Source organism: Mastigoproctus giganteus, chromosome 12 (genome assembly GCF_048544385.1).
Source record: "Mastigoproctus giganteus isolate SK-2022 chromosome 12, ASM4854438v1, whole genome shotgun sequence".
NCBI lineage: Eukaryota > Metazoa > Arthropoda > Arachnida > Uropygi > Thelyphonidae > Mastigoproctus > Mastigoproctus giganteus.
The window spans coordinates 6,655,686-6,668,716 of NC_143586.1; the positions used below are offsets into that span (position 1 = coordinate 6,655,686).

The window sequence follows — 13,031 nt, forward strand, 5'->3', positions numbered from 1 at the left end:
GATAAATTCCTTGAAAAAGGTCCAAAGACAGGAAATGTGCCTGGTGAGATAAACTATATGTTGCCCATATGAAAGGGGGGAGAGAGCTATTTGAATATGTGGGCTACAGAGCTTGATAATTATTTACCTTAGAGTGAATCTAATTGAGATATATAAAGCTCTGAGAAGGTGACAGAAAAATGAATGTAGGTGAAAATTTTCAGGATATTAAGAATGCTAGAACCAAGGAGTATAAATTTGAAATAAGGAAGGGAAGAATTATAAACTGGATTTTAGAATTTTTACTTTAGTCATAAAGTATTCAAATAGTATTCCAAGGCCGGACTGGATCTATGGGAAGGTGGTTTTTTTTTTTTTTTTTTTTGTTGATGTAGCAGAAACTTTTGGCTTCCTTTGTGCTTATGGCTAATACTTATGGCTACTAAACATACAGAAGGAATAACAGTTGTCAATTTACTGAAATTTTATTTATTTATTATTTTTAATAAAACTTTGGATATCCAGAAATTTCTGGAATGGTTTGGATCCCACAGATCTGGACTAAAGACAGTTACAGCATATTGTAACTGAATGTTTATAAGAGTTGTTACAGTAACTTGTCTCAGTTAAGAAGTTAAGAGTGATTTGAGTTTTTAATCAATCTTTATATAAATTTAGTTTTCAAAGGGCAAAATATGCCTGATTACAAATCTATTCTGTTTACACTATACCACACTGAGACTGAAAGAAATTATTTTTAGAAGCACTTAAGAAAGTATATCAAAGCTTTCTGTGACAACCTTCTCTTCTCTGCTTCTAGTGCAGAGAAGGTTGTCACAGCAAGCTTTTGAAATAGAATGCAACAGGTTTTGTTCTTTTTGTATTTTGTTCTCTTCATTTCATATTATGTTTGTTTTAGCTCCAGTTCGGTAAAAATAATATCAGCCCGAAATTGTGCAATTATTATTTTTCTCAATTTTTTACAGTAAAATGTCAACAAAAAGAAACAGCACTAAAATGGGCAGAAAACAGGAAGAATGCAATATAATCAAAGTGATAATATTGTTAAGGACCTTGAGATTTAGTATCAAAAAAAAAAAAAGGTCACAACAAACAAAACATAACAAAACCCTAGGGGCTCACATCTGGTGAGTATGGGCTTGGCACACCCAGAGTCCTGAGCTGGATATCATCATTCTTCTCTTTCTTGGTGATTCCTATCTACTTCTGACACTCTCTCTCTCTCTCTCTCTCTCTCTCTCTCTCTCTCTCTCAGGGTAACTCGGAAATTTTTTTTGGCTGGTGCAGCATAAGCCTCAGGCTTCCTTGCGCTAATTTTAATTGAATAAATTCGGTTTTTTTTCATGATATTTAAAGTCTTTTTTTCTTTTATCTTAATACATTATAACAGAATTTATTTAATCTTACATTAACTTCGATTATCCAGAAAATTCGACTATCTAGAAGAGGTCTGACATTAATTATTCCGGATAACTGACACTACAGTATAATATTTTCAACATTTATTTTATTCTTATATTTTATTAGAACTGTATCTACCAATTATTATTCCAAAATCATATTTCTAGCAATAGGAATATTTATTGGTAAAGTTCTTCACAAGCTTTCTTTGGCTCTTTGGTCTCAAATGAATAAGTATATCATGTGACCATGGTTTGCACAATATAAAATGCCTTCCAACATAGCTCAACCCAGATTATTCAAATTTTTTTTTTTTTTTTTTTGGTGGTTGTATTTTCTGATTCTGGCACTGTGGTTCCAGACAGGATGAGGTTCTGGCAGACAAAATCTTTCTTTATTTTATTTAATATTCTATTCTTTATCACTTTGCATTTAATTCATAAACACAGGAATTCTGAATGACTAGACGCAAAGAAAACAAGATTGTCACAAGAAACTTGAATGTACATTTGCTTCTAGAAATAAATTCTTCAATCTCAGGGCAGTATAGTATAAATTGAGTAGAAACATCCTTTAATTAAAACACCTGTTGCAATTTACTGAGAAAAACTAAAATAATCCTGTAACTTTTTAAGTTACATGATTAGAGTAAAAACATTTAATTAGAGCTTTATGGAAATTGACTGGTAAAAATCCAGAATCTGCAGTTGGGATTATTAGAAATGCTACTGTATTGAGTATAAAAAAGCCAGACACTGCATTCAAATGATCACTGATTGCCTGCTGTTGAAGTAAATTATACATTTTCTTCAAAATACACAAACACACCTTTTTCCAAATTTCATTGTTTTTATTTCCACAATAACTGTATTAAACTGAATTGTATACATTACACAGAAATTAAACTGATTTATTTTGTCTATACAAATACTCTGAACAGAGACCTGCAAATATTTCAAACAGGTTTTGTTACTATTCTTATTAGTATTAGTATGATTAGTGGCAAACGATACTGGAAAGTAGGCTTCCATAGTATCAGCCAAAAAAAAAAAAATAATAATAATAATAAACTTCTACAGCAACCAGATGGAAACTTCTTACAACAATAAACTACCTCTTGGCTGAAGGCAAACTTCTGTACATCCATCCTGCAACCACCCTTCCTCAATTTGAATTTATGCACCCTTCATGTGTGTAGTCTGAGTAAGAGGAAGGATGCTATTGGCTTACTTGATCAGAAATTTCAGTTATCCATTCAAAGCGTTAAACACCTCAGTGATATCATCTCACAGGTTCTTAGTCTCCAGAACTGAAGCCTTTGCTTGTAAGAGCACCCTTTTATTCCCTCACTAATTTCACACTTTAACTGCCACTTCTCAGCCCATCTGTCTAAGCTTTCTGTATTAACTACCTGCCTACCCTTGTATTGCTCCAAACTTAGAATTAAGCCTGATACGCCTTGATTAATATCATTAATAAATATAGAAAACAACAATGGGTTCAGCATTGAACCCTGGGGAAATCCACTAGTAACAGTAGTCCAAGAAGAGCAGTACTCATTGATAACTATCCTTTGTCTTCTACACTCAACCATCCCTTAATCATTTGCAGTAATACCACATTCTTCAAATTTATACAGCAGTCTTTTATATGGAACAGTGTTAAAAGTTGCTCTGAAATCTAAGTACATGATGTCAAAATTCTATGCTTTGACTGAATTTTTTTCTAGATAATATTGCCTTATTTCTTTAACCAGTGAAGTATTTAACCAGTTATTTTGTAGAATTACAGGAAATTTCCTTAAAGTAAGCAGACTTTTCTCTGATCTGTAATCATTTTGTGTGAAGACAGAATAAAACTATTAATAAAGGAAATCACTATAGCAGCTAGAGGAGGAATTTCTATTTTAAAGTAAGAAGATTCTCCACCACCACCCACCCTCCAAAAAAAAAAAAAAAAAAACAAACCTGTTATTTCCTTTATCAGTTCAGAGTGTACCCAAATCACATTTCAAACAGCAAATCCTGTTTGTTAAACATTAATATTCCCATAATTAGTCTTCCAAATACAGAATAAATTTGTTCAATTTCTATAGAGTTCTCTTTATTCAGTATAACTTTTCTTAAGTGATCACTATTTTAAAAAATCATATCTGGTGATAATTAAACGGTTTATCAATTTATTGATTTGTAGCACACTGTGTGCTATTCAACTGTCATTATATTTTATACTGACTTTCTTTACCTCCTGTTCATTTGCCTAGCTAATGTTTTGTAAAATTTATCATGTTGTGCAGTTTAACATTCATAACATAATTGTGTTACAACAGTTGTACACCCAAACACAAGTTTTCTCTAAAGCAAAGTATGATGTATTTAATATTAGTAAACAAGGAGAGGATCTATTTACTTATTTTGGCTAACTTATTTTAGCTATTTATAAATAATATAATCATGTGTAAAAATAGTAATGCATTTATCAATACAGAAACTCAATTCATTTCAATTGTGCTATGATTTCCAACTAATAAAGTCTACATAATTTTGAAACCTTTTAGGGTTTCAAAATTATGTAGACTTTATTAGTTGGAAAACAAAATTAAAATTATATAATTTAATCTATATTATATGGCTACCCACATAATATAGATTAAAAGAAAATGATCAAAGTTGTCAAGAACAGCTTACACAAATTGTATTATTTCATTATATTATATAAATGAAACCTCAGTGAAAAAAGTATAAATTTTATAGCACCATTATTTAATAAATAATAACAATAAAACTGGTCCCAAAAACTGTCAAAAGAACTTTTCAGTGTTGTGATGGATTTACCTGTGACATGTTTTGGCCACCTCAAAAACAGTGCTGTGGTACATGTTTTTAACAGAAAAAATATATTAATGTATAAAATTAGTCATTCTATTTTGGGAATAGTTATAAAAGAATTTACAAATTACTGGATATTATTCAATGTGTACTTTCTAATTATATATCAGATATATTTTACTTTTAACTTTCTACTTATTATTTTTCTGTAAAATATTTTAGTGAATTACTGTATTTATATTTATACAAAATTTTAGTATATATCAAATGTTTTTATTGTATGACACATTTTTTTTTTTTTTTCTGATTCCTTTTCTCTACTTCTAGAATGGCTACTCATGTAGTTGAGATTATTCTCCAAATAAATCCTAATATTAAGTTCATTTTTCAAAATGTAATTTTTAATTCCTGAGTTTATAATTAAAGTAAATTTATGATAAAGGCATTGGATGTAGGAGAGCTCTAAAACATTATTATTATTATAATTGTACAAGCAGGGTAATAGCCTCATTTTTGTATGTAGCTATGAGCAAACAGGTTTACAACAAAATACACTGAGCTCATATTGTGAAGCAAGTAACCACAAGTTTCTTTGGCATTGCACTAGCATTTCAATTAAAAAGAACTGCTCCATGGAAGAAATAACAGCTCATTCGGTGAGTAAAACCATGCATTTTAAATAAACAGCTATATTCCATGTTGAAGTGCCTTATATTTGAAATGCTGGTGCAATACCAGGGAAACTTATGACTTATCCTACAATATGAAATTGATACATTTCATAGAATTACTGAGTTTATTTATAAGTGAATTTTGCTTTCACAATAAATTAAATTCAATAAAATGATTCTAAAATAATTTATATGATATGAAAAATGGATTTCTTTTGAATATAAAACATAAAAAGGAATATATTAATTTCATTTAATATTCTGAGATAATTACTTTTGTTATTTATTTCATTTTCATTCAACTTGTGCTTTCAGATAATTATTTTAATACTATTTTAATTTAAGAATAATTTGCCTTATGTGATATAAAGATGCCAAAATTCTGGTATATACTAATTGCAGATTACGGGAATATTATCTCTTGTTTTGTAAATTAGTATTACTACTATAATTCTGTATCTATATGTCATGCAAATGTTATACCCAATACCATTTCATCACACTGATCAATAATGCACTGGTTGGAGTCTGTGAAAAGAGGAAGGAAACATACTGTCCAGCCACTTTATTAGAACCCTGTCTGCATGGGTGCAATTGTATTTTACTGAATAAATCCATATCCACAAATTAGATAGTATTAATACCATCTAACTTGCCAATCATTACGGAGAGTATAGGCACAAGCAAAAAACAGGTTACTCCAGAATTTCAAAAGGCACTCTAAAGATATAATTAAAGAATTTCTCCTTGAAATAGTGTGCACACATATCTAGTTGATAATGCAGTTAGTTGCTCAGTCATCATTACTGATAGGCTCTCAACAACCACAATTGTCATTGAAAATGGCAAACGTAAAAAATAATAAAATAAAAAACATCAACTACAAGACAGGTTAAAGCAAAAAAAGCATATTGAAAAATCAGAATGAAAAAAAATTGGACAGAAAACACTGAAAATCATTATAGATAGACATTATCTTAACTGACAAATACTTCTGCTATGGAACCTCTAGAATCACTTCCTCAATTTGGCCTACCAAAAATGGACTGCAGCAATTACTGCAAAAATCTTGACTGATGTTGCTATCAAGTGTTAAAAAAAAAGAAATCCTTCTCATGTAAACTCTTCTAATATACCTAAATGGTAGATGACAGGGTTATAGTTTGAATAACATTTTATTAATTTACAGATGCACTGAACAATTTACCTCAGACATTACACAATCAACTAAGTACAGTAACACTACAGTCATATTTCCAAGATAATGTAACAGTTAATGCCTGATTATACAATCATTGGCAGAGAGAGAGACTAGAAATTTTTCAATACAGGCACTCCTCGACTTATGTACTTAATTGTTTTTTGTTTTGTTTTTTCATGTACGTAACTGTATTTTGTTTTGTTTTTTCATGTACGTATCTGCATTTTGTACGTAAGTCCAAATTCAGTCTTATAGATACTTTTTTTTAGTTATTGGCGCATCGGCTTCTGTGGCCATAATGCACCTCCCAAGGTTTTTGCAGTACTTTGATCCAAGCCCGAGGCGGGATTCGAACCTGTGACCTTTGGGTTGCCAGGTAGGCACTTTGCCCACCCGGCTAGCCCGGTCGGCTTTATACATACTAAATACACGTACAGTACAGTACAGTACAAATCACTGAGGTCATAATCCCCAACAAACTTCAACAGGCTGTATGTACAGTATTGTTTACAGCATTTTAGCTAAGTTAAATGAGGCTAAAAAAACACACAATGAATAATAAAGCAGTTGTATAAACAAGATACAATATATAAGAACAAAAATAAACAAGGAAGCCTTTTTTTTTTTTTGGTTGTAAAATTTAAAACAATAAAAAAGATAAGCAATCAATAACATGCACAAATTGCAACTAACATGATACTCACAAGTGAGATATGGAGTAACAAGTTTACGAAGCTTAAAAAATAGGAATTAAGAGAAGATTCTGAAAATTTATATATGGTTATCGGTATTATCGCAAATGCAATAAGATCAACGTTACTACCCGTTTATAATAGATTGCAGTAACAGAAAAGCCCAATAAACTGGAAACTGCAAATTGTTTTTATTGTTTTATGGTAGTGACCACCAGAAATGTGCTTTAGAAAAATATCATGAAGCCATTCAAAACTGATTCTTATAACTTAGCATAGCAATAAATGATGTTGGAGTGGGGTTTTTGTTTAGAAGCATCAATGACTAAGGCCATATTGCTCCAATTATACTGTCTGTAAATTGCATGTGTTGTGCTGTCGATTTTCTGTTTGCTGGACGAAAAACCGTAGTTTACAGGACAATAAATGGTGAAAGTGTAGTGCATTTTAATGGTTTGGACTGATTTTTTTGAAATTTGATTCTATAAAGCAGCTGATTCTAGTGATATGTTAATCAGCACCTACTTATTCAGGGCTTACGACTGTCTCCGACTGGACCACATAGTCCTTCCTCTCAGCCAATAGCAGCATTTGTAAACATGTTGACCGCGTGTTTTGTTTTTGCATCCTTTAATTAAAGCTGATTTTTGTGTTATGCTTATTTGGCATAAATTTATATAAAACTAATACAATTTCCATGACCTTTTAGGGAAATATGACCAAAAATGACCTTTTAGAGAGATAAATAGCTTAGTTATATATCAAACATTTCAACTTCTGAGGTCTTGGAATGAATTACCAAAAAACAATGTGTTATTGGGTTCACATTACGATATTTTCACTATGGTATCTCTGGAATGGATTAATATTGTGAAGTGGCGGTCCACTGTACACGGCAGCTGATTTTGGTACTTCGCGTGCGTGGTTCAAAACTGTCGATATACAGTACTTTTATTAATTATAAGAAGCTTTGTATTATCTATGAGTTGTATGTAGATCATTTGTACATATGTAGAGGAGTGCCTGTACTGAATGTCAACCTGTTTGAACATTTGAATGAGGGATGTGAACAACACATCTACCAGAGTGAATTGCTGCCCCCTTACTGTTTTATTACCAAGGCTGCTTAAAACATTGTATCTGAATAGGAAAATACTCAACAGGCTCCGTTATAATATGAATTAGGTATTCAACTTGTTATGGCTGTTATTTGTGCAAAAGTATGCCCCAATAGACGATGTATAGCCTAATAAAATGGCCAGATTACATTTCATTAAAATACTATGAGAAGATCACTGAGAACTTGATTTTTGATTTCTATATTTGTAAATTTTTATAAATAAAATAAAAACCTATTAAATATCGGTGTAAATACACCATAGATCGCTCTTAAATGAAAAATACAATAGTAGTTTTAATTTAAGATCAGAATATGAGATACAGTTGAATCATAATATGAGATGATCACAATATGAGATATAGTTGAAATGATGCCTTTTACACTACTATTGTAGTTTTCATTTAAGAGCTATCTGTGATGTATCTAAACCGATATTTAATAGATAATTTTAAGCTCTTATAATATTATGCCTCATTGCATTTAGATTTATTATAGTAAAAAAAAAAGAAAGATTGGCAATAAAAAAAAAAAGACAGACTTACATAAACATATTACACTTTACTTTATATGATAAACTGAGAGTATTACAACATTTTGGATCCAATAATTTTATATACAAGTGTATATATATATATATATATATATAAATATATATATATTTTTTTTTTTTTTGCAGAATTATGCTGAAATAATATCTGTAGGCTAAAAAGGCACTTTCTAGCCTAAAATAAAAACAATAAAATATAATTTGGACAGGTTGGTAGTACTTTTATTTTAATTATAATATTTAAAATTTGAATGAGATTATTTAAGTCACAGTCATTGAATCAACATTTAATCCTTCACCACACACAATGAAAACAGCGATGAAACAGTTTTTAACTTAAGACATGAAAAATAAATTAACATTCTCACTATTCATTAAAAAAAAAAATACAAAATACAGTAGTGTAAAATGAGTTCTTTGGTGTAAAATGATAAGAATCACTGCATACTAAAAGAAATTATTACACAACTATTATGCTTTATTCTATTTTACAACAAAATGCATGGCAGTTTATGGAATGGAATACTTGATGAATATGACATGAAGTTAGCTAAGGAAAAACTAAGTGGTATAAGTGACCTAAGCAGACAATGAAATAATCTAAGATGATTATAGTTTGTATCTTAGAAAAACATATATATATATATGTATATATATATATTTCATTAGAATAAATTACTTTGTCACTCTTATCTAAACTGCTGTTTTTTTTTTTTAATTTCCAGAAGCTGTAAGCTCTGTATGAAAACAATGTACATAATCCTTAGTTCAATATACAAGTGATGCTGTTAGATATGTTCTGAAATACCACAACGTTGGAATAATAATGAATGCCTATACAAAGCAAGCTGTCTAGGATATGTGTTTTGTAACAAATTGAAAGTGATAAAAACTAATTTTTGTTTAACAACCTATCTAATATATTTCCATCAACTATTATAATAAAATAATTTATTTTGAATGTCACAGTCCCAAATATCACTATAATTTATAAAAACTATAAATTAAGGCTCATATAATGAACGAGGCAATCACCATACACTGTGCTTTCTTTTAAGCATTTAAAAATTCCTCTTCTTAATTACAGAAAGTAGTACACAATAATAAATTCAGTGAGAGAACCAAAACTTATGAAATGAATAAGAAATATCCCTGACATGAAGGGTAAAGGAAAAATAAAACACAGAGGCACCAGGCATCAGTCTCTGATTTTTTTCTCTTATATACATGTAAACTAGCTTTTCTCTTTTTGAACTGCCCCCTCCCTTTTATTTGGTCTAAAGATTCAATATTAGATAATTTCATGACTAGAAAGCTAGCAGAATCTCTTCATAATTTAGCATCACGACCAAAAATAAAAGGAGTTGGGGGCAGGGAAAGAGAGAGGGAAGAGAGATTGGGGGGGCACTGAAAGAGGTAAAGACAAATTTTTGGCATTTGTTGATAGCATCTTGCTGATCTCATAAGACACAAACAGGTAAACCAGACACCTGAAATTCTTCATTTGAGCCAAGAATAAATAGTTGATAAAAAACTGTGCGAGTATTAATAATCCCAAGGCAATTTATACCCAGCAAGATATTCCAGTTCAAGTCATATAATTTCCCAGCTTCAGAGGGACTTGTGGTAACGAGTAGTATATCTTCTTGATTTTGTGGGCATTCCTGCCACACAAAAAAGAGAGCTTGTCAACTAGTAGGGAGTAAACCGGTTGTATCCACTTCTGTAGACTGCAGCCTAGAAGAGAAAGTAAAATTGAATCAAAATATACATGAAAATTTGATCCAATTTAAATTTTTAAGATAATTTTTCAATTAAAAAGCATTTTAAGTAAACAAATATTATTTTAAAATAGAATAGTGCAGCAAAGTGCATTTTATATAAATACTAAGAAGTGTTACTGAAGAAGGTTTTATTTATAAGACAAGAATAAGAAAGCTTAGTTAAGCAATTCAATGCTCTAGTTCCTCAGTGTTCTGTTACATTTTCCCCCTATAAGTGTTTTGTGCATAAAGTCCCTGATGTCTTCACCATGCTCATCTGTCCATCTGCATGTAATAATCTGACTCCTAATGGACGTATTTTCATAAAATTTTATACATGGCTCTTTAAGAATGATTTGTCAAGCCATTCCAAATTTCATTATAATCGAACCAACAGAAATATGGCAATTATTATTTGTTTTTCCGCTTGTCTGTCCATCCACATATAATAGCTGAACTGTCACTGGATGAGTTTTCATGAAATTTTTTATTTGGCACTTTTAAATAATTTGTATAGACTTCGCAAATTTCATTAAAACCACCCAATAAAAATCCAGCAGTTATTATTTCTTTTTTGCATACATATTGCATTGTCTATCCTTATATTGATTTTAGCTGAAGCACTGGATATTGTTTATTGTCATGTGCTGATTGAAGGAATGACTATGCAATGCAGATGGTTAGCACATAAAAATTGTTGCTTTTTGCTCTTTTTTTTTTTTTTATTATAAATCATGAATTATTACTATTTACTAATGCATCTGAAATGTAATGCACTGTATAAATTAACTAACTTGTTTTTTTTGTATGTCAATTATCTTTATCCATTCACTAAAATGCTATCCATGTACTGTATATATATATATATTCCAATTTCCAGCAGTCTGGCAAACCTTTCTCTGCTCAAATAACAAAAAGTACTTGAAAGTCCACCAGGTCTTTAATATACAGATCATTCTCCACTGGCGATGGAAAAACTTAGTAAACTTCAACCCTTCAAAAACCCAATCCTGTTTCAATTCCTTTAAAAAAAAAAACAATAACAACCCAATATACTGTCCCCCAGGCTTATCTTTAATAACATAAACCCACTGTCTAGTGCGATTTTTCTCAATCTTTCAGATACAGACCAGTTTGAAGTGGAAACCATGGATATTTGAGGCAGAGGTTATAGACTACAAAAAAATATTAAACCATATGTGCAAATACATTAATAACTATTTTTTGAATACAATGATATGTACTCGTGCTTAATATATTTAGGTTGTTGTAGGCATGCCTATATTTTCCATTACCTATTAATGGGATTTTTACCTACCCAGAATAAAGGCTCTATCAAATCCTGCAGACCTCTTTCATAACTTATGTGGACCAGAGGTTGGGAAATACTGGTATAGTGTTTACTTTACATTACTACCAGGCGCCTTTCTTATGTTTATCTTCAACAATTTCTCCTCCACTTTGTTCTCAGTTATTACAAAATCATCTAGGTCACTGTCAGAGTTTAATTCACCTCTGGCATTCCCCTCCCTGAATAACTCCTCATGTGTGAATGTAGAGGCAAAATACTCATTTAGTTTGTTAGCTACCTTAGAAGGATCATCAACAGTTGAACCATCGAGATCAAGTGGACCAATCTGATTCATCTCCTTCCTTCTAGAGTTTACATAAGTAAAGAACTCTTTGCATCCTTTGCCAAAGATTTCTCGTAATCTGCGTTTGCCTGCCTAACCTCCTTTGTGACTTGGTTACAGACCAGCTTATATCTATCATAGGCTTCCGTGTCATTTGTTAATTTATATTTATCAAATGCATTTTTCTTCTCTGCCACAAGTCTCATTAGTTCATCTGACATTCATTTAGGCCTAAACCTTGAACAATATTTCTCAGTTGGTATGAAAAGCCTAGTAGCTTCCAAGATTAATTCTTTGAATGCTTCCCATTTTGAATTTGCTGTTGGCAACATCATCAGTTGGTCCCACCACATAGAATTTAAATACTGTCTCAGACCACCGTAGTCACCTTTACTAAAGCAAAAACCCTTCCCTTTACCCTTGATGGTAGTTAATTCTTTGAGTAAATTCCAATTCAGCACACTGTGATCACTGCCACCTAGTGGTTCCTTTATCTGCAGATTCTTAAAGAATCACTACTGATAATCAGATCAAGAATATTACTCCCTATAGTGGCCTCCCGAACATGCTGATGTAGAAAACACTACTGATAATCAGATCAAGAGGATTACTCCCTACAGTGGCCTCCCGAACATGCTGATGTAGAAAACAATCATTCAATTTATCCACAAAAGCCTTGCTAGTGTGTGAGTGACCAAGCCGCAAATTCTAGTCAATATCTGGGAAATTAAAATCCCCCATTATGAGACTCTGATTTACTGACCCACTCTATTTCTCTGTATAGTTGTTTATTATACTGATCAGAGTCCTGTACTTGTTAACAGGAGAGATTGCTTCTACAGGGATGGGATACACTTAAATAGAAAGGGTGCAAGAATATTTGCTGATGCTATCAAGGCAGTGTTAGGTGGGTCGGAAAACTGCTAGCTTCGGGGGAGACAAAGACGAATATATTAACAGTAGCCACTGGCAGAGGTGAAAGAGATTCTTGCACTGCTTCTATTGGAATGAGCAGAAGCCTGAAAAACAAGATACAGGATATTTCAGAGACTGCCGGGAGTCACTGCGGTACAAGTAAACACATGGGTTGTGTTAGGGTAACTAAGAATAGAAATAGGTGCATGTATACTTGCGTGTACACCAATGCTAGGAGTTTAGTAAATAAATTTGATGA

The 13,031-nt window shown here is 31.4% G+C and overlaps 1 protein-coding gene across 4 annotated transcripts in view; it reads right to left on the minus strand.

The window, feature by feature from the left end:
• Positions 1-9,653: 9,653 nt before the first annotated feature.
• The window catches only part of LOC150076655 (RNA binding protein fox-1 homolog 2-like), a 510,847-nt gene continuing 507,469 nt past the window's right edge, over positions 9,654-13,031 (minus strand). For all 4 annotated transcript variants that reach the window (XM_090386158.1, XM_090386157.1, XM_090386155.1 and 1 more), the window contains one exon: positions 9,654-10,197. In XM_090386158.1, coding sequence (XP_090242284.1) covers positions 10,153-10,197 — 45 coding nt within the window. In that variant the 3' untranslated portion in view covers positions 9,654-10,152. The remainder of the gene's footprint in view (positions 10,198-13,031) is intronic.